This window comes from Urocitellus parryii, chromosome 1 (assembly GCF_045843805.1).
Source record: "Urocitellus parryii isolate mUroPar1 chromosome 1, mUroPar1.hap1, whole genome shotgun sequence".
In the NCBI taxonomy this organism is placed as follows: Eukaryota; Metazoa; Chordata; class Mammalia; order Rodentia; family Sciuridae; genus Urocitellus; species Urocitellus parryii.
Window position 1 is genome coordinate 9,718,033 of NC_135531.1, and position 22,418 is coordinate 9,740,450.

At 40.8% G+C, this 22,418-nt stretch overlaps 1 protein-coding gene across 2 annotated transcripts in view; it reads right to left on the minus strand.

The window, feature by feature from the left end:
- The window catches only part of Ctnnd2 (catenin delta 2), a 706,435-nt gene that overhangs the window by 100,222 nt on the left and 583,795 nt on the right, over positions 1 to 22,418 (minus strand). The window contains exons 14-15 of one of the 2 annotated variants that reach the window (XM_077795424.1): positions 14,726 to 14,899; positions 897 to 971 (exon numbers count right to left, since the gene is read on the minus strand). In XM_077795424.1, coding sequence (XP_077651550.1) covers positions 897 to 971; positions 14,726 to 14,899 — 249 coding nt within the window. The remainder of the gene's footprint in view (positions 1 to 896; positions 972 to 14,725; positions 14,900 to 22,418) is intronic. The other variant, XM_077795427.1, reaches the window with a different exon arrangement.

Sequence of the window (22,418 nt, forward strand, 5' to 3'; positions counted from 1 at the left end):
AGAATAGGTTGAATGAGTTAGACATGCATTTAAATGATTTAACTTTTTTTTTTTTTTTTTTGCCTTCAACATAAAATAAAGGTTTCAGGGTTAATCCATGAACCACACTTCGCTTCTCTTGTGACGGTATTTCTAGCACTTGAGTTTGAAAGCCATTGGTGGGATGTGCTTAATGCTTTAAGATGTGGAGAGCTGGGACAGGCAGGGCTGGCCATTCTCAATAAGATTTTAAAAAAAGGACCACCAAAAAATAGAGAGTGGGATGAATTGAACATGGAGAATTTGCAAAAGAGCTCTGAATTTAGAGGGGGTGTGGCAGAGAGATCAGTTGCCAAACACACAAAGGAGTAAGACCTTTGCTGAACAGTAAAGAGAAAAGGCAGGGGTGGGGTTGGGGGGTGAACATGTCATTGACAATCAAGAGTGAAAATTGTAAACTTATTTTTTTTTAAAAAGATCAAAATGCATTATGTTCAGGGTCATAATTCAATGTCTTATTTATAAAGTAAGACATAAAAATGTTTTGGGGGGGTTGGCGTCCATAGGCCTTAATGGAATAGAGTTAACGCTTCAAATTGAAATGTATGGGCAGTATCAGAGAAGTAAAGCAGTCAGATTTAGATTCAAGATTTAGATTCAAAAGCTTTGCATACATGTGCATACATGCTTTACATTCTTCTGTAGTGTCCCAGAGAAGAGGGTGCAATAAATAATTGACACGTAAGGGTTGGATCTGTTGCAATTTCATTTCTGAGCTGAGAAAACTGCATTCACGGAATGAGGTTTTGGATTCTGAGGGAGTCCTCCTGGGGACCAGTCCTCCCCACCCCTCCCCCACGGGCCCTCTCCACCCTCCTTCCCCCATAAAGGGCAGGCACCCCAGAGCTGGCTCTCACCTGTGGCAGGCAGGGAGCCCCCTCTGGCAGTGAACGTAGGGCATACGCCATGCCTGCCACATCCTCAGCCCAGCCCTGCATGAAATATGAGATTAAAAAAACAAACAACTTCATCCTGTCCTAAGTTAGAAGTCACATTCACATAGTTTCTTATCACCATCATCCAATAATGCACGCTTTTCTCTTGCCCCCTTCTGTCCTTGAGCTCAGGACGCCTGAGGGGTGGAAAGCAGATAAAACCCACTGAGACGTCTCTTGGTTGCAGGAAACTACTTTATAGCCCCACTCTCAGAGAGCAAAGAGATGGATGGCCAGGAATCTGAGATGCTGAAGAGCATAGAGGTTTGAAGCTGCTTGTTAGGATTTAGACGTCTGGCCTGATATCCTTCCCAGGGAGGAGGATCCTTCCCCTGGTACCATGGCCCATGTATTGGCGCATTGGACCCACATGCTGGAAAATGACTCCTTTGGACACATGTGTTTCCCTACCACTTAAGTCCTGGGCCTCCAGCACCCAGCCCAGAACAGGCCACAAGCCTGAGCTTATGCAGCCCACTCCTGGTTGGGCTCATACCTAAAACCATGGAGGGAAGCTAGAAAAAGGAAGGAACAAAATGGCAGTTGGAGTGTAGCGTCAACATGGACATATTGCAAGGTGAACAGCAACAGTAAATCGTAATACTGGGGAGAATTCTTGACCTTCTGGGGGACTGCAGGGACACTCCTGGTGACTTAGGCAGGCTGAAGCAGGAGCCCTAGCAGGCCCTCCTCCCCAGAACCACTTCTTTCCAGGCCCCATGCCTCCTGCGTATGCATTTGCCATCTCCAGGCCTCAGGGAGGTCAGCATTAACATTTATAGAAGAAGAGATTTATACGCAAAGATGTTAAATAACAGCCACAGGAGTCACCCGTGAAGCTGAGCCTGGGTCCCGTTTCTCCAGATCTGCTGACATTGTTCCCCTTGCCATCATTTCCTTCCTTCTTGCCTAAGCCTCGATGCTAGGTCAATCAGACACTGCCCTTTTCATCTATCCTCCCACCTAGGCAGGACGACTAGCCATATCTGAAATGAGCCAGGAAGGAACAGTCATGGCTTTAACCTTTTGGAAATCTCCCCAGATGTTGGATGGAAAAATAATTTGGTGTTTGGAAAGTAATGAGAGTCCTTCAGCTTTGATAGGAACAGATCTGAGAGTAACAGCAATGGACAAAGAATGGCCATGTAGTGCCCCCAATGGGTATGAGTCGGCCATTTTTGATATGAGAAAATGGTCAACAGTAATATGTTCTCCCTAAGTGAATAGGATAACCAGACAATGGATCTGACACTCAAATTATTAATAAATTTTATGTAGCAAATTTAAGTTGTCTTGGTATTTGTATATGTATGGATGATCTGTAGTATCACCACAGTAGATGGTAACTCAGAATAAATTACTTAAATTGCATTCAAAAGATGTTGCAAGTTTGTAAGGCTCTTTTACACATTCAAAGATATGTGCTTGCAATGCTCTGTAAAGCATCAGCCTACCAATTCTGAAGTAGGTCATGTCAGTCAGTGAGAAGTTAAAAGAGGGGATGACCTGCTATAGATACAGCTGTTTAGAAAATGCCATGCAATCGATACAGCTGTTTAGGAAATGGAGAATGCCTCACAGGTGCAGGCAGCATAGACATGCCAGGCTAACAAGGGTTCTTCCTAACCAGAAGCACACTGCCACAGGAGCAGAGCAGACCCTGCAGTGGCTAGAAGAGTGTATGGGTTGCCAAGAGTTTTAATCAAAACTACAGTAGAAGTAGCAACACTGTCATAAAAGTGAAGACACAGAGAAAAGGGTCCATAACTCATGGCAGTTAAGACAGAAACCTTAGGAATGGACTCTGCTCCTGCACATGCAGACTGAGGGCAGCAGGCACTGAGCAGACGGTGCAGAGGGAAGAAGTGCTGTGGCTGTCTCTTGCTCCTTGCTCATGCCTCTTCCTTGGGAGAAGCGTGAGCTGCAGAATGGGCCAGCACAAGTGCTTAGTGTGTGAGGCTGAAGGGCACAGGTCCAAGTAGAAGATGGGGCACCTTTGAAAGGCGATTAGAAGAGGTGGAGACAATTTGCCCTCTCCTTGCAGTTCACACAGAGCCTCTAGGTTGGGAGAAGGAAGACAGAGTTTGGGGAGAGAACAAGAGCTGTAACATCATTGGTGGGGGTTGCCACCTGAACTCTGGCATGTCCCCAGACCACACCTGCTGCTGCTGAACCCCCGCTTTGAGGATGGTAGTGCAGACTCAAGAGAACTGTGCTGCTGCTTCTTGAACCATAGCAGTGGCGATAGGAGGTCAAGCAAAGTCTGCGATCATTCGGAAGTGGGGGCCACAGGGTAGGGATGGTGACATGGCTTGTGGGTCTGGAGAATGCTCCTGTGGTGCAAGTGTGGCAAAGGATAGCCCCTGAGGGTTTCTGTGGCTTAAATGGACAAGGTGTATAGGTCAATGGAGAATGGGCTTGCACAAGAGCTGTAAAGAGGTCACTTGGTCAAGAAGGAGGCTGCACATAGGAATGGTGGGCATGGAAAGGACACGGCCGCACATCAGGTGAGCTGAGCAGCAAGGGAGGAGGGTATGGGCCAGAGATGGCCCAGTCACCAATCAGCACATCTGTGTGTGTCCTGGACAAGAGACAGCACAGGACAGAGGTGCTTCCAGACTGAGAAATGGAACCAATTCATGATCCAGTTCCCATTTCCTCTGCAGGATGTGCCTCTAAGACCCCCAAATTCAGCTTCAACTGCTGAGGGTAATGATAGGCTGACAGTGGGAAGGTAGCCAAGCTTTAAGCCTGAAGGGACCACAAAACAGCTGGTTTGGTTGAGTTCACCTAGAAATGTCTGTTTGATTTTTCTTTCCATTCTCTACACCACACACCCCAGGTTTTTTTTTTTTTTTTTTTTTTTTTTTTTTTTTAATCAGTTAAAACAAGGGCTCAGAGGTGAACCTAAAGTGAATTGTGTAAAACAAAGTTTACTGGCACATAAAACTGTGATGAATAAATTTCCTCACTGCATGTACTGGGAGGTTATGGTGATAATGTGAAGTCAGTGTTTTTAACCCTTTAAGCCCAGGCTGCTTCTCTGGAATGTGGATTTTGAGGAGCTTGATTTTGAAAAATTGCATCCTGTCTCTAAACACAACTGATAGCCATAATTTTTCTAAAAATCTCTCTCCTGCTTAAGATGAGGCAGTTCTGTTTAAGCTGATTATGTCCCTAAAAGGAGATTAACATTGTAATTTAGCTTTTCCCTCTTTAAATCCCAACAATTTACTAAGTAACTAAAGATAATGCTCTCCTTTAAGTACAAAATAGTCTGTTCTGAGGCTGAACCCATTATATTTTGCTAAAATTCTGAATTTGTTGATTAATTTTCTATTCTTCAAGAGTACTCTGGCTTTAGAAGTATCTGAAATTAAACTCTTTCCTGTTAAATAAGCATTTTCCCACTGACTTTATTAAAGTAGTCATTTCCCCACTTTTTCTTCTTCCCTCCATCCATCCCTCTGTCTCCCTCCCTCTCTTTATCTCTGTCCTTCCTTTTCCCCCTTCCTTAGTTTCTTTTTTTGTGGTAATGGGGTTGAACCTAGGACCTCATACTTGTCAAGCACACCCTCAATCACTGAGCTACATCCCCATCCCTGTCTTTGAAACCTATTTTACTCTGAGATAGTCTTGCTAAGTAGCCCAGGTTGGTCTTCAACTTTTGATCCTCCTGCCTCAGCCTCCTGAGTGGCTGGGATTACAGGTATGCACACTATGCCCAGCACCCCACTTTTTCTTCTGACATGGTAAAGGAAGTTCATGTTTGAGAACGTAACTCCTCCAAATATAATTTAATCTTTCAGAAGTACTTGAGCATCTTGTGGTATCTCAGCTTCATATGTATTTGAAGTCCCATTCTATACAATGAGAAGTACATATGATGAGTTTGGTATAGATGGCTACGGATTATGAAATCTGCTTCTGAATTGATTTACAATACCGCGTTATTTATCATGGTACCTTGCTCTCATGATAAGAGGGCAGAAAGCATTTCCCCAAAATTATTTATTCAGCCTTATTTCACTGGAAGTTTACTATGAAAGCAATGTACTAAATATTCAGAAACCATGTTTTTTTCCCCTGCATGACTCACATTGTTTTGTTTTATTATTATAATCTGAATGACCAAGGTTTTGAGGTTGAAAAAGAACTGCGTTTGGTGGCTGCTCTAGGATTTGTGAAGAAACTGGGCCCTTCTCACGATGGGTTTCTCTACAGTGAATGTGGGATGTGGGTGTCGGCTCTTTAAATTCAGTGCTATCCTTTAGGATTATTTAGCTTTCTTTTCAAAATTCTAAAATCTATTTTTTTAAAGTGGTATCTCTAATGGGGAGGACTAATGAAGGATTTCCTTATGTTTGCAAAGGTATAAATCAATTCAATACATCAAATCTTGGTTAAGTCAATGGTAGTTACAGTATGTTTAAAGTGTTTTTTGTTTGTCTGACTATATTATTTAAATGTGAATCAGATTAGTGCAAATACTGAATTTTATTGCATGTATTCATGCTGAAATTATAAATTTCCAGCCAATAGGGTTTCCTGGGGAAAAAAAAAAAGCATTTTGATGTGCTTTCACAGTAAGAACAGATAAAGGTGGTCAAGCTGGAGCAAGAGAGACCCAGAGGAAATATTTGCTAAACAAATAAGAACAAGTATACCTGTTTCCCTGGCTCTCTAGCTATCTTAAGAATCAGTAATTTTCAATTAAAAAAACCTTTTCTTTAAAAATGAACCTTTCTGGAGCTGGGACTTTAGCTCAGTGGTAGAGTGCTTGCCTAGTATGTGTGAGGTACTAGGTTCGGTCCTCAGCACCACATAAAAATAAATAAATAAAGCTATGGTATCCATCTACAACTGAAAAAAAATTTAAATGAACCTGTCTGAACACAGGAAGATTTATTTTTATTTTTTTTATTGCAAATGTTATCAAAGATCATCATTATGTGCGACTGGCATTTAGAAATGCCTTTTGGTGATTAAGAGTGGCTCTGGTAGAGGGGAGGCCTGGCAGGCTTCAAGATGATTAGATCTTATTCTGAGTCTCCTGTGTTTCCTTCACGACGGCACTGTATGAGCACACCACTGAGAAGGGGTGACTGACAGGACGGAATTCAGATGAACGTGCTGACATTCCTGCCCTTTCCGCAGTAGCGATGCAGACATGCAGACGGGAAGGGGCAGGCTCTCGGTCACTACGTTCACAGACAGGGCAGATACAGCCGTATTTTTTATTCAATATCTGACAAAAATAATTCAGTTGTTTCTTCTTCTCGCTTATTAGATAGCAGGTTGGAAAACTTTTCCTTTAACATATCTATTTTTTTTTTTTTTGTCTTTTTAAGTACAGCGCCTCATGGGTAGAGGGGGTGAACTTCATATTTTTCTTTTAAATCCAGAAAACATTCTACTTTGGAGATAGCAAACCACTTCTTCCATTAGGCGATGGGGAGGGGAAATCTGAAACTTGACTTTAGGGCACGGTCTGGAGGGAGCACATTGGTGAGGCCATGTGGTCTTGCATGTGCAGAGCAGAGATGTTGTAGAAGCTCAGGTAGTCAGTGACTCAAGGGCAACTCTTTTTTACTAAGATAGTAAGTGCTTCATTTTTGTAACATGAATTGGATATGTTAGCAAATCCTTGTCCCACTAGAAGAGAGAACTTTATTTTTATTGACTCTGGATTTAGATCACCTACCTGCAAATCCTTGTTCAATGTTGGTGGAGCAGGATCTTGGGGAAGCATTTGTTTTCTGGTGACCAGGAGTGGAGCCCAGATATAAGAAAGGACCTCCAGGTGTGACCTGGCTTTGATAACAGAACATTTCCTGTGATGGACTTGAGTCTTTTTTGTTGTTTCTCGCTTCGTGCTGGTGGACTGTGGTGATGTGGGCAGTTCTGTGAGCCACATGTTGAAGATGACAGAGCTGCTCTCAGTTTGGGTGAATTAATTCCTGGCGGGGGCTTCCTGCCTCTAACCCCTGCCCTTACTCTGATACCAGAAGAGAAAGGGTCTTCCTGGGTTCCTTCTTGCTTGGGCCCTTGCATGTTTGGAAATTCCTTTGTTATGGCAGCTGGTATTTCCCTAAATAATGGCCTATGCTAGAGTACTAAAGGGAATTTAAGTCACTGAATCCTAGCTCTGAGGTTTCAACCAATGATCCTGGGAGTGGGCCTCCTCCTGCCTTACCACTTCCTTGTCAAAGTGACCTCAGGGTCACCCTGGAGCTGCACACACTCTGAGCACAACAAATACAATGGCTATCTGAACTCTTTACTCACATGTTTTATAAGAAAAGAGACTAAGTCATATTGTTCTCCTTTTTTCAACTATCTTTCAGTTTCCAGCCCACAGTAGGAGATTTTTACATGTTTAATTGATGAGAGAAGATGTCAGGTTGATTTACAGCATCAAGTGCTTTAGTGTTTAACAACAGCATTCTCCTCTGAAAGGATCTATGAAGAAAGGATCTATGAAGAAAGGATGAAAGCCGCTACTGTCACTAGTGGGGTTGGCGGGTAATGACCACTGCCACAAAGGTGCTGCTAGGGTCCCAAGTGTGAGGAACATGCATCCCTTCATCCTGTGGCCCCTGTGTGGGGAGCTGCAGCCTTCGACTCAGGGTATATGCACGCTTGCTCTTCCGCAGGATGGGAAGAACAGAGTGTTGGGGTGGCACATGGCAGCCACCACTCTCTGAGGGTGCTGTCCAATTCAGGTGGTGTTTTATGTTAGGATTTCTCTCTGGCACCACTGCCCAGGGGATGAACACTGTCCATTTCCAAGTTAGTCCAGGCTCTCATCAGGCTTGGGAGGAGTCTCCATTTATAGCTAGCTCTACAGCTGCTCTAATGTAATTAGCAACCTGGACGCTTTCTTTAGGGACATGTTGCATCTGTTAGATACCAAACTAAGACCAGTTTACTATAGGAGGACTGCAGCAGGCTCCCTGTTTCTTCAGTGTTACAGATGTCTTCCCACTGCCTGTGCTCATGGGAAATGTGGTGTCTCATCTTTGTAGGTTTGTAGGAACACAGGTTCCCCTTGATTGCTTTTTAAGTGCTTCCCTTTATTACTGGTTTTGAAAAATGTGATCATGATGCACCTTGCTATGGTTTCTTCATATTCATGGAGTTTGGGATTTCTTGAACTGCTTGGATCTGCAAGTTTACAATTTTTTTTATTAAATTTGGTAAATTTTCAAATTTTTATTCCTTCAATTTTTTGGTCCTCTTGCTCCTTTCTCTCCTCTCATTTGGTGACTCCAAATACTAATTGATGTTCATTAACAACCTGTATGTTTTCTTTTTTCTTTTAGTTTTTTATTTGAGATAGTTTCTATTCCCATTTTCCAGTTCACTGATTTTTTCTTCTACAGTGTCTAATCTGCAGATGTCTAATGTGTTTTTTTTCATTTTACTCATTGTACTTTCAACTCTAGAAATTTCATTTCTTTCTTTTATGAATGTTCTGTTTCTATCTAACTTTATGAACACATATAAAACTAAAAGTTATAAAAAATTTCTGTTTTCCAATTTCAACTGTCAGTTCTGAGCTGGTTTCTCATTATGAATTGTACTTTTAAAAATTTTATGTGATAACAGGGTAATTTTCAACTGAATGCCAGATGTTCTTAAATTCAATACTGGGTGCTCTTGTATTCCCACAGATATTTTAAAGCTTTCTTCTAGAATGCAACTAATTTACTTGGAAACTGTTGATGTATTTGGATGTCACATTTAAGATTCAATAGGAAAGACTAGCATATGTTTAGTCCAGAGCTAATTATTCCTCACATGGGGGCAAGATCCTCTAAGTGCTCTACCAGATGTTTCATGCTTTATGAGGTTTTCCTGTCTCTTAGAAACACACACTATACCCATCCTATGCAAGTGCTAAATTTCACTCTCTCTTGTAATTCCACATGGCCTTCTCCAGACTTGGGTATTTTCCTCATAGGCATGTGCTGATGTTTCTCTGCTGCGTAGCGGAGGGGAATCCTCTGTGTATCTCCAGGTCTATGAACTCTAGTCCATTTGATCTCCCCAGATTCCCAGCTCCATCTTGTCCATGCAGAACATTTACAGGCTTCCCTGGGGGTTCTCAGTCCTTACGCCATGGCTTGGCATAGCTGAAGCCAACAGGGTACATCGTGTTTGTTTCCTGTCTCTTGAGATCACTGTCCTTCCTTGAATAATGCTTAGTGTCTTATCCAAAACCCACTCTGTTTCATATATTTCCATTTTACAGTCATAGTTTTTTTTTGAAGGAGGGTAAATCAGAGATTTGTCACTCCATTTTGCTATCTCAGCTGAAAGTGAAAGTTCCTTTGGTTTAGTGGTTTCTATAACTTCAGAATGGAGTTCCACAACTTAGGACTTCAGAAATCTTTGAAATCAATGACCATCAAAAAGAAAATGGGTCCACTGCCCAGGTGGTGTGGATGCAGATGACATCTGCCAGACAGGACAGCTCTTGGGTGGGTATTCTCAGTACTTCTTTTAGAGAAGGAACTGCTGAGTCACGTGTGGTTGTGGGCTAGGCCTGCTCCTCAGGGTGGGCCTCTCCTTCCTGCTTCAGGCTGAACATCAGCTCCGCTCAAGTCCTGTCTCTGGGAGACTTCCAATAGAGCAGAGTCCTCAGATACCCTGGTGCTGATTCTGGCCCAGTCCAAACCCATGAGGCATGATGCTTCGTGCCCTGTTTTCTTCATAATCTTTCAAAACTCTTTTCAAAACAGTCTTTCTTTGCATTTAAACCTCTTGCTTTTCCTCACACTGTTAACTGGGACAAAGGCAATTCACTCTGTCTTAGATGTCAAATCATGACTTTAACTTCTCTTTGTTGCACTCCCCTAATCTTGCCTGGTTCTCGTCCCCATGCCCACTGAGCACTAAGCTATGCTAATCAGTATCCCTCCTCAGGCCATTGTCCCTGTCTGTAAGGATAAGTCTCGAATTTCCTGGTTCCCTGACATTTTTCACTTGCTGGCCCACGTGATCATAGATTCTGTTTCCTTCTTCACTAAGTCTCTGTTGCTATCATGTAAGCTCATTAAATACTGATGTATTATTATCCAAGTATTCTTTTCTCCTATCTTATTTTTAAAACCAGTGGGAGAATGTTCACATTTTAGGGGGGAAATTGAAAATACAAAGATACCTAACATGCTTGACTTCATAGCCAGTATAGATTTTATTTTTGTAGTTTAATCCCTGGGTTTCCATAAAGCTCAATTACAATAGAAATATCCACAAATAGAGTGAAGGAGCATTCATTCACATTTTGGAAATCTTCGGGCTACTATATCCAATTGTTTTAATATTCTGCCACAAACAAAACCATTGTACTGTAAATGAGAAAAGGGTAACTGATGTCCATGTCGGCTATGAAAAACATGTATTACTTTGCTTCTGCATAATGCCATCATATTTTTCTGATGCTCATAAACCAAGTAATGAGTGTTTTAAACTTTAAAAAGTGTTTAGGGCCATTATGAAGATCTAGTTTGCTAGTCAATTTGTTACAGATAAAAAAAAAAGGGTGTGCATGCTCTTCCCATAAAGGAAAGTTACTGTTTCAGACAATGAGGTCTATAAAAAGCTGTCTCCATGCAAAACTCTGGTGTTTTACCTTCACATTTCTGTTTTTGTTGGGCCATAAAACGTTAAGGACACTAAAGAAATACCACTAAATTTTGACAATTGCTATAAAAACACATTCTTAGACTCCAGATTTCAGACAGCAATACTAACTGTGTGAAAGTCAACGCTATTGTGTATCCTGTCAATATTTTAATTATTCAAGGACTATCTTTTGAAATAGACTTTTTAAAATAAGGGTTTCCATGCTTGGTTTTTGCACACTTAATTCTCAATTTTCTTGAAGTAATTTGTTAGTGTTTGGCTCAATGAAATTTTTCCCAATCTTGTCAAAGAATTGTCCACCTCCCTTCCCACATTGTAAATTAATAAATTATTTAATAGATGTTGATAATGTAATTGAATTATATATGAACCTGTGTATTTGTATTTTAATAAAAAAGCCCCTACATAAGTATGTATTTATTTACTACTATACAGAATGTTCCTTAGTAGCAACTCACCCTGACTCATTTGTCTAGAATTATTTGGGAAGCAGAGCTTAGAATAAGACTGGCATTCTAAAATTCTTTCTGTCTTCTAAAATTTACTAGTGGCAATTTAACATATTCTTGATGACAGAGGTCAGCACTATGACTACCAGTTATTAGAACAACCTCTGGGAGTTTTTCTTTCTTGCACCTGTATGTTTACTTTTCCTAACTCCTCTTTCTTCTCTCTTTGCCATCAGGGTATCCACCCTGTCTTTTTACTGTGTATCTGAATATTCTAGTTCATGTCTACAGTGCAGACTTGGAATTCCAGTGGTATAATTGTTAAGCTCTGTCTAAAATACAGAACAGCTTCTGTGATCTTGACTTCAGTTTCCCCTTCTTAATAGTATTTACTCTATAAAAATTTATGAAATAAATGTTCCCTGGATGTGTGTGGACAGCAGTCACACTGGGCCAACTAATATAATTATAATATAATTAGCTACACTAATATATAGGCTTATATTCTGGAAACAACAAGATGCTCTTTCCAGAATACACCGAGAATGATTGTCACACATCTTTCATAATTGGTATTATATAATCCAAAATGGGAGATAATTGGAGAACATAGAAATAGCGAACATTTTTCAAACCTGCCATTTTCTTACTCCTCACACCTAACTACCCACTTCTGTCAGCAGTTCTCATGCTGGCCTGGTTACCCCTGAGACACGAGCCTGGTGACTTGCGCAGATACTTCCACACTGCAGGAACTGTAGAGCAGGGCCCCACTTCTAAACCTGCAGCTTGCTAGCACAGCTGAGCCCAGATTCTGCAAAAACAACTCTATCAACTTTATTCTGCATAAAAAGCATATTTGTATCTGAATCAAAAGACCAAGTAATTGGTCATAAATGTGACCATCTGAGGATGGCATGGTCTGTAATATGCTACTAAATTCTTACTGATAGATAGATGTTTATGAATAGACATCATCTACAAGAAAGACATATGGACAGGTACTGCTTGGGTTAAACGCTGAGAATAATTGTTACACATCTTTCATAATTGGCATTATATAATCTAAAATTGGGACATCTTTGCTCAGCCAAGCAGAGCTTAGAGACAAGTGGAAGTTGGTGTTGGCCCTTCAGGGGCTCACAGACCAGATTCCCTTCTAGAGACAGTCTTAGCAGCTCAGCAAGGACTTGTGGTATGAAGGGATAGATGATCCATGACGCTGCTCTTGACCTTCGCTGGTTAGATGCTACATAGCTCTTGGTATTCAACACGTCTTTTTTCTCTTGCTGCTTCTAAGATTTTCCTTTTATTACCAGTTCTGAGCAACTGAATTATAATGTACTTTGGTATAGTTTCTTCATGTTTCTTGTATTTTGGGTTCCTTGAGCTACTTGAGTCTTCAAATTTCTGGTCTTCATAAAATGTGGAAGAATTTCAACCATTATTTCCTTAAATATTTTCTTTTCTGTTCTCTTCCTTCTCTTGTGGGAGGGTTCGCTGCATTTCTCAAGATTACTTGATTCTCAAGATGCACTCTGCATTCTTCTTTTCTTTTGGATAATCTCCCTTATTGTCTTCAAGTTCACACATTTTTTCCCTTTTACAATAATCTGCTATTAATTCCATTTAAATGCAATGAAATGCCATAGTTTCAGACATGCTATTTTCAACTCTAGAAGTTTGATTTGGGTCTTTTACATATTCCTGCCAGATCCTCTTAATGTTTTGAACATAAAGAATCTGAGTTTAAAAGTCAAAGTCTTATATTCAACATCTTCAAGTGCCCAAAGACATTTCATGATTTTTAAATTATCATGATAAGGAACTACATATTTTTCAGGGAACATGATAGTTGGTTAAAAACAGAGCTTAGATAGCACATGAGATTTGTCACCATCTGGATATCCATGTCTTTGTACCTCAGGTTAGTCTCAGCTCACAGTCCCTTCCTTTCCATGCCTGTTGAGATAGTGCCATAAGGCAGGGGTGCTGTTGGGGACTCTTGGTCACAAAATGTGACAATCCTTGGGCCATGCCATCTCGTTCCCATCTTTGCATCCAGGTGGTGATGGATCTGCATGGTAGAGCGTTCAGCATGGTCTTCTCTGTTTGAAGATGACACACGTGAGACCCACGAGGAGTGTAACCTGCTCAGGATCACCACCCTCTGAAAAGGCAGGTCCTGCGTTTGAACTGTGGTTTGAATCAAAAATTACTGGATCATGTTAAGCTTACAGGGACATGAGATGTGAGGGCCACTTCAAAGCAGCGATTTCCATGAATGACCTTCCTAGTCCTATAAGGCCACACTCTGGCCTTCTGCATGGTGGGACTCTGCTTTTGAAACTTGTCTGCACCTATCTCTGGTTGAAAGAAGGAGACATCTTCCAGCCTGGCCTGACCTGAATTCTGTAGGTAGAAACACTAGGGATGTTTAACAGGCAGGGAGGGAAAGGGACGATCATGTTCATTCCTTAGGCTCTCAAGGAAGCTTGAGCCTGTCCACACAGCAGCAAGCAGCTCCCCAGGCACACTGAGGGACGGGCCCAGGAGCTGTGACATCATCACAGCTGGAAGGAAGAGCTGGGGCTGGAGTAGTGGAAACAAGGGAGAGAGAGAGAGAGAGAGAGAGAGAGAGAGAGAGAGAGAGAGAAGAGAGGTGACAAGAAGGCTGACACTGGACCTTATGAGCACAAGGGTCTGTGCAGTCACATGATGATCTGAGGCCAGGAAGAGTGACATCTATGCCTCTGAGCTTCTGAAAATTCTGTAGCTCTGTGTCAATGTTAACATCACTTTGAAGAGAATGAATGTCAAAGAAAAGAGTGATTTATGAACCTCCCAAATCCTGACTTTGATATTAAGTGGATGGAACATGATGGCAGAATCAAAACTTTTTTTGGATGTTTTTTCTCTTGGCGTTTCCCCATACATTCCACCTTCATTTCTCTAAGAGTGGTCACACACTTTTATATTTTAATGCAACAAGGCAAATTGGTGCTTGTAACTATGATGACCATAGTCAAGAATTATTTTCCCTGGTGAATCTTTTCCTACCAAAAATCAGGATCTTGAGAATTTTCTGTGAAAATCAAGCAGGAATAGTGTCAGTTCATAAGGACTTGGAGAAAGGACCCTCTTAATCTCGTCAAAATCATACATTTGTTTAAATGTTTTTTCCAAATGGAATTAACAATACTGTTCTCCTCTGTTAGCTCATGATTTAAAAATGCAAGGGGTCTTCTTTGGGGGCTGGGACCCAGTACAACATCTAGAATACTCATATGGGTGTTTGCAGATTAGCTCCCTTAACAGCCAATGATGGTGCTTTGAAAACATCCACATGTCACAATTGTCCCTGAAAGTCAAGCAGCTCAGCTGTCCCCATAGAATCGCAAGAATTTCACAGCCTTTTCAATGATCATATTTTTCACCAGTGGTCTTCAAAGACCTCTGAAACCTTAAGAAGAATTTCATTTTTTTAAAGTTTTTTTTTTCAACTTTCTAAGCCCAACAACTCAATATAATTGGTTTTTCTCCTAAACATCTTTGTTAGAATTGCACCTCTTGGAACTACACTGGCATTATTTTCTCAAGACTTGCTGCAACTCCAGATTCTTTTGTATTGTAACGAACTAGCCATACCTTCCAGCTCCCTGCGGCCAAGTTCTGCAGGGCACCTGCCGCCCCTTCCAGCGTGTCTGGGTTTGAGCACTCAGAGAGCAGTGTGAGGTAGGGTTTGACTATGGAGGGGTGCCACAGCATCTGGATCCCTTTGGGTGGTTCTGCACAGTCTGGAAGAGGTCCTACTCCATCCCACTGGTGGAAGAAAAATGAGAGAGTAAACGTCTTTAACAACTTCCTCATATTTCCATCCTCAAACATCACAAACGAAAACAAAAGCAGGTGTTATAGAATCCAGTGAATACTGGCGACAGGGAGGGTCAACTGTTCAGGGATTAGGAGAGCCATTCCTGCCACAGAGAGCTTAGGATGGAGTTTGTGGGGGGGGGGTTGGGACATGTATAGAGGTGACTGCAACTGGTAGCCCTCCAGCATTAGCTCTCTGAGAACTATTCTGACACAACTTACACAGGAAAGAACAAGCAGAGATGGGGCGGTTTGGGATGGGTGGAAGAAGGCTAAAGATCAAGGTAGCACACATTATATTTACATATATCAGCTGTTGCATAGGAAGTTCTCAACAATGGAAAGCCTGCACTAATGCAGAATTATAATAATTTATGCATAACTCATGCATAACTGTGGTCAATTCTTATACAATTTGGAAATGCATATTTGCTTGATTTTGGTACCATATTGCATCCAACAAACAAATGACAGAATGGATGAAAGAGAGAAAATTGCTATGGTTCATTAGATGCACTGCCATGAGCTATAGGCAGATCTGGATCTCACAGCAATCCCGATAGTTAAATTTTCTTTGAATTAAACATAATGAATAATGGGAGAGCGTGTAATTAAAAATTAATTACACATAATTTTAAAATTATGGCTTAAATGCACAAAGAAATACCAGTCCACCACTAGAAATGAGAGCTATAAAGATTATAGCAACTTGGACAAATGATAACAATAAAAGTTAAATGAACAAATAAGATTCAAAGCACAATGGGAGATGGTGCTTTTCCCTAAGCAACATGCATCATAAAAACATGCAACAATTATAAAAGATGCATTGATAAAATATTTGTCGTTAATTTTTGTCTACACTTCAAATCTTCTATCTTCACTATGACTTTAAAAATATTAAAAACTGAAATAATGATTCTGACCTTTGATTACATGAAATTTTTGACTTTTGTGAAAAACAAAGGCAATGATTATAAAGAGGACCAGAAGTGAACATGCATATATTTGGGGAAAATATTTTCATACTTCTGAGAAAAACCACAGTAAAACAAAGCTATTCCTTTATAATTTTAGAGTGGGGTACCAATCTGTTTAGCCCATTTGTATCCATTAATGTATTTAAAATCAATATAACATAAATGACACACACTAAGCTTCCTCATAGGCATTTTATGTACATCCTGTATGTAGGTGTGTAGATGTAAATAAATGTGAAAAAAAAAAAACTCTATTCCAGAATCTGAGTTAAGTTCCTTAGTCTTGAAATTTTTACTGGAAGAGAATAGATATTTGCCTCATATCCTTGCAACATAAAAATGGAAATGTTGATAGAGATACTATAAAGTTATTTAACTGTCACAAATAATTTCCAGAATTTTATTACTTATTTTCCAAGAGACAAATTCAAAATTCATGACCTTTTCCTCTCCATTATCATACAGCTTAGCTTAAGTCAGAGCTAAATGATGTCAACTGATGAATGTTGGACATCCCACTAAAGGTCATTTTCAATGAGTTTGTCACTCAGTTTCAACTTTATAAAAAGGAGGCTCAGCACATAAAGCTTCTTGGGTTTTTTAATCAAAATCTTTCAGAGATGACTTTGCATGAAGCCTTTAGATGACTATTCATGAAGCCTGCACACCTCTTCCAAGTATTAACAAAAACACTGAAAGTGAACTGCCCTTATCATACTGCTCCCGGTTCCTATTTGAGACCTGCTCTTTGCGTTGGACAGAAAGGACACTAGGTAAAGATACAAGTCATTTTGCAAGTGTGTCAACTAGGATGATGAAGCCGTAGTAACACTGGCTTCTCAAAGGAAGCCAGTTAGAGCAGCAAGTCTAGCTACTAATGTAACAAGAAATAGAAAAATATTTCCTTGGCTATTTTGTTTGTTCTATTTTCTACTTTATCATCCCCTTAAACATTTTAGATAACATTATCATTTAAAGACCTAATAAGATCTAGAAAAAATAAGAATATGAAATGTCAACTCAACAAGGATGAGATTTCCCTCTTCCAGAAGAGCTGACAGGAGAGTAGGGGGCGTAGGGAAGTAGCGTCTGCAGGCTCATCACAAATGTGACAGCTGAAGTGTAGAAGAGGGAAGTGTAAAAAGAGGGAAAGCAGCAGCATTATCTTTTGCTGGCTTTTCTCTTGTTCCACTTTTCCAACTTCTCCACGATAAAGTAGGATTAATAGTTATAGCAGTAGACAATTTTCTTCTGCTCTGACATGTCATCTATGTAGCTCTTAAATACCTTTTATTACAATCATTTCTTAATGGCTACAGAGAAACTCTGAAGGAAATAAAAGCACAATGGATGTGAATATAGATAATCTTTGATAGCAACTAGAGATAGAGTTCAAAGGGGATTCTTGGCTATTTCAGAACATTGATGGCCCCCTGGCAGGTTAACACCAAAGAAAAAGAACTATTTCAAAGCCAGTTGATGTAACTGACCTTTATTCAAACTTTCCTTGAGTTAATAGGGGCAAATGTATCAGTATCCATTAAAGAAGAGATTTTCATTAATGGATGACTGGACTTTTTTCAAGGGATATGTTAACATATTTGACATTATTTTGTCTAGCTAACCAACATCAACCAAGCAACAGAGCAGTGGTGTAGCTGGGGTCACATTTTGAAGTAGATAAAAACAGAAGAAAACTTTTAATGTGATTATTTCTCTTGGTGAGGATCCTTGAGAAATTGTGGGATATGCAACTCTTACCAAAATAGAAATACATCATTTATAAATTTAGATATACAATGCTTCTGCCTTAACGTTTCTACTGGTTCATTGAGTAAAGGCAAGTGGTGACTAAATCTTTATCATGTTCAAAAGGCTGACCAAACGAATAGCTATTTCGTCCCATAGAACACAGAACTGAATTTGTAAACCTTGTGCCAACTGTGTTTGATATTCACTCTATCTTGAGGACATATAACTGAAAATTCTTGGAATATTAAAGAAGAACGAAATTATGGCATTTGCCTACAAATGGATGGAGCTGGAGAATATCATGCTAAGCAAAATAAGCCAATCCTAAAAAAAAAAAAAAACTAAGGCTGAATTTTTTGTCTGATATGTAGATGTTAATTCACAATAAGGAGGGGGTGGGGCTAGGGAAGAAGAGAGTTACTTTGGATTAGATAGAAGGGAGTGAAGGGAGAGAAAGGTATGGGGGTAAGAAGGATAGTAGAAAGAATCTGATAATTAGTGAAAATACCCCTTCCTAGCATGGTTTTACTCCCAGGCTTAACAATTAGATAAGTGTTCTGCAATTTTGTGCAACATATCTATTCATTACTTTTTCATAAATAAAAGGAACAAATGTAGCCATTCTTGATTTTTTCCATGTATCACTTCAAGATTCAAATTATACTTTGTAATTCATACACTGTTAAACAGAAAAAAGACTAGAGAATATGTTTCTAGTGTTAAATCTCCTCTAATTAATTATCTTGTTTGTGGCAATGTAGGATTTTATGCATATATTTAGAGTTCATCAAGCTAAGGATCAAGTAGGTTATAACCAATCTATGAGATTTTCTCATGGAAACACACACAGCAAGCGCTAAGAACAGTGCTTATAGGAGAGCCTGCCAGCTACTTCTCAAACTCTCTGCCATGAAGTACTGGTGGGCTCAGGCTGGCAGCAGAACAATGGAGGTGCTTAGAGGATGTGGAAAACAGATCATGGAACAAACTATGAGGCTGGTTTTTCTCATCCCAAATAGTGACTCCCTCCAAAACATACCAGCAGATTCTGTACTGGCTTTGAATGTACAACTCTGCTAATACCATCAATTAAAAAAAAACAGTACATGGTTTATTATCCAATTTCAAAATTGTATAGAATTTAAAAACATGTATTTGCCTATCCAGAAGGTAATGCTTCAAATCTTTTTGGAAAGGAAGAGAATTTCACGCTTTTGGAGTTACCAATTCAGACACAAGGCTTTTTGACAGGACTGTGGTCAGGGCAGAAGATGTAGGATGGCGTCCTTAACCTGAGAGGGAATGTGATGTGTGGGATGTGCAGGTGGCCGCAAGGGTCCTGGGTGCCGTGCAGCTGGACAGCAGCAAGGGCTTCTAGTGCTCAGGAGCACGGTAGGTAACTGTGGTAACTGAGGCTGACAATGGCTTAAGGGTACATACATTTCAACACAGCCAGCAGAGAGGATTTGGAATGTTCTGTTTAAGGTGATGGATGTACCAATTCTGCTGATCTGATCATTATGTGTTGAATACGTGCATTGGAATATTATACCATAACTCATAAATACATTCAATTTTTATGTGCCAATTAAAATTCAAAAACATTTAAAAATACTTTTGGTTTCTTTGTAGAGCCTAAGTTCTATTTGAATAATTTCTATCTTAGTTGGTTTGAGGATGGACTAGTAGAAGCCATTTGCTCTTTATGTGAAGAGAATAATAAAACTTAGGGAAGAAAATTTGAAAGTTAAAAAAAATCATGAAATAAAATAAAATTCCCAAACCAATCACCAAATGAATAAACAAAAAGGTCAAGATGTCAATACACTTTACAGAGATTCTACGACAGGAAGGGTTCTTTAAGGCACAGAGACTCACAGGACAACTATCATTATTATCACATTCATAAAAGCCCCTATTGAATGAGGAGAATTAAAAGACAGCTTCTCTTCCCTTTGAACTAGTTTACAAGGGCCCCAGTCTCTGGTCCCCTGCACTCTGTGCTGGGTACTGAGGAGATACAAACAGGAAGCATTTGCTAAAAGGAGAGAGGGGTTTCAAGGAGAAGTCCACGTCTTCCCAATGTGCCTTGTTTTAGTCAAGTCTGCCTTCCCCAAAGAGGCTTTCCTGCTGAGCTGTATCTTGGGACGTAAACAGCAAAGGCTGGCATCGCCAGCAGAGCCCATCTCTATTACCTAGATTTCTCTACCAGCCAGGGAACATCAAAGCTCTTGCATATATGCAGCATAGCTTTTCAAACTGGGATTTCAGTGAAACAAACAGACCAAAGATGCTGCAGGACTAAGGGAAAGAGTCTGCATCAACAGAGGAACACTCTGGTTTTAAGATCCCATTCTTCCTTCCCAGGGGAAGGAAACCAAAGCACAGTGAAATTCAGGAGGAGAAGATGGCTCTGTGTAGGTAAACTGGGGATGTTCTCTCAAGCAGGATTTGGTTTAATCAGGCTGCAGTCAGCACTCAGCACTTTAGAAAATACTTAGGACTAAATCCCACATCCACCTATTGTCTGCTACTGTTGCTTGGCTCGTCTGAATAGCAGAGATACTAGCTGATTTGCTTTCACGGTATTTTATAACCACTACAGCCTTTTGGAGGTGAGAATAGAAAGGACAGGTGAGGATTGGGGGCACCAATACATCTGTAAAAAGCCATAAGACACATGATTCTTAGTGTTGACTCCTGGAGTTTCAAAGACCAGGGGAGTTCCAGTGCTGCCTCGAGGCTGAGGCTGAGGCTGAGGCTAAGGCTTTGCAGAGGGGAAGCAGAACTGGTGGCCAGTTAGCTGTGTCTGGGTGGCACTGCAATGTCAGGCTTTCACCTGTACAAGACAGGAGGGCTCTGGAACTTGAGAAATTAGAAACCTCTGTCAAGAAGAGGCAGGGTAGGATGCTTTCTGAACAAAGCACAAGGACAAGAGACCTTCCAGGCTACCTGCCGATTCACCTCCTTGCATGTGCATGGGGCCAGGGGTGGGCACACATCCTTTGGGAAGAGGGAGGGAGGTTGGGAGAATGAGGCTGACTAATGTGTGTGCCCTGAGAGGCCTGCTACCATGGCTGCTCAGCATCACTGGACTTACCTGACCCTTCTCCAAGTCACTGCTGGAACCACCCGGAACAGAAGGACGCTCCCCTGCCATTCTCTCTGCTCCCAAGTTCCCCTCCCAATCCAGGGAACCTGAGATTCGATGCTCCCTGTGATCTGCTTGCTAAAGGGGCTTTGTGACCTACATGTCAACATCCCTCAAGATCACCATGGAATCTTGGTTGTTTGGTGATTTATCCCTCAAAAGAGAGTTAGGACTGGGGATGTGGCTCAGTGGTAGAGCACTTGCCTAGCATGCATGAGGTTCTAGATTTAATCTCTAACACACACACACACACACACACACACACACACACACACACACCAGTCTAGTACCCTGGACTTAACAACCAAGGCAATGTTCCCTCTCAAAGGGCAGCTGGTAATCTCTGCAGAGATATCTGGTTATCATAACAGGGGCAGGGTGGGGGTTGGTGGTGCTAATGCCATCTGGTAGGACCCAGGGATACTGATAAACACCCCACAATGCGCAGCACAGACCCACAGCAGAGAATCACTCAGCTGCAAATGTCTCTAGCAGCAAAGCTGAGGAACTCCGGTGCAGTGGTCCAAGACAGAGTATTGGTGGCATGGAGTACTGAGTGGCAAAATGTAATTAAGACAACTTGATGAGACAGCTGAAACAGAGCTTTAAGTCAGGAAATTCACAGACAATAAATAAGCAGCACTTTCAGATGCTTTTGGAGGTGAGGAAAAGGCAGAAGAAAAATCTCATTCATAGATACAGGAGAGTTTCTGCATCAAAACGTGCAGCTGATCTTTGCAGGAGCAAGTGATTCACTGCTTCTAAGACATGATATTCCATGTCTTGAATCAACAAGCTCCTGGCATATGTTGGGGTTTTCACAGAGCAAGACTAGACTGGAAGCAGCCAAGAGGAGTGCGTGGCAGCTGAAAGAAGCAGATGGCTGGAGAGGAAATGGTATTGAACACAAAAGAAAAATCATGGTTACTAATAAGAAAAGGAAAACCGCTGGAGAGAAGAAAAACAACTTGTGATGCTAGGAAATGAAAAGCTGAGAGTTTCAACAGTGTCATGACAGGCAGATCCATGAAGCGATAATAAGGAAATCAACTCCACATACCTAAATAGTCACTGGCAACGTGATAGATAAATTTTTGTTCATGTATCAGAAGACTTTAAACATTCATTTGGTCTAGATATTTCATTTTGAAGATGTATCTTTAAGACACAGTTAAGGATGTAGGTGAGGTTTAACTACATGGGTGTTTATTACAGTTTACACTAGTGAAAAGTTAGAAGCAACTTCATTTTCTAAAAAGAGGGACTGGCTCACCACATCATGGTATGCCCGGCAGTGGAATTCTCTCTAGCTCTCCAGCATTGCAGCATAAGGAGAAACTTGCTGGCAGAGGGAAAGGTCATGCTGTCCAGTGACAAACTGCCACAGCACAGCCTACTATGCCCAACCTGCTCTCCCCTGCAGAGCTGTCAAGGTGGCAGGAGAGAAACCCCCTGGGTACAGGTGAGAAGGGGCTATGCAGTTTCCAGAGAATGTGCAAACAGTAAAATACATAAAAGTTATTATTGTTATTATTAATAGTATATGCAAAAAATGTGGAATGAGTTCAGTGATAAGACATTTCTC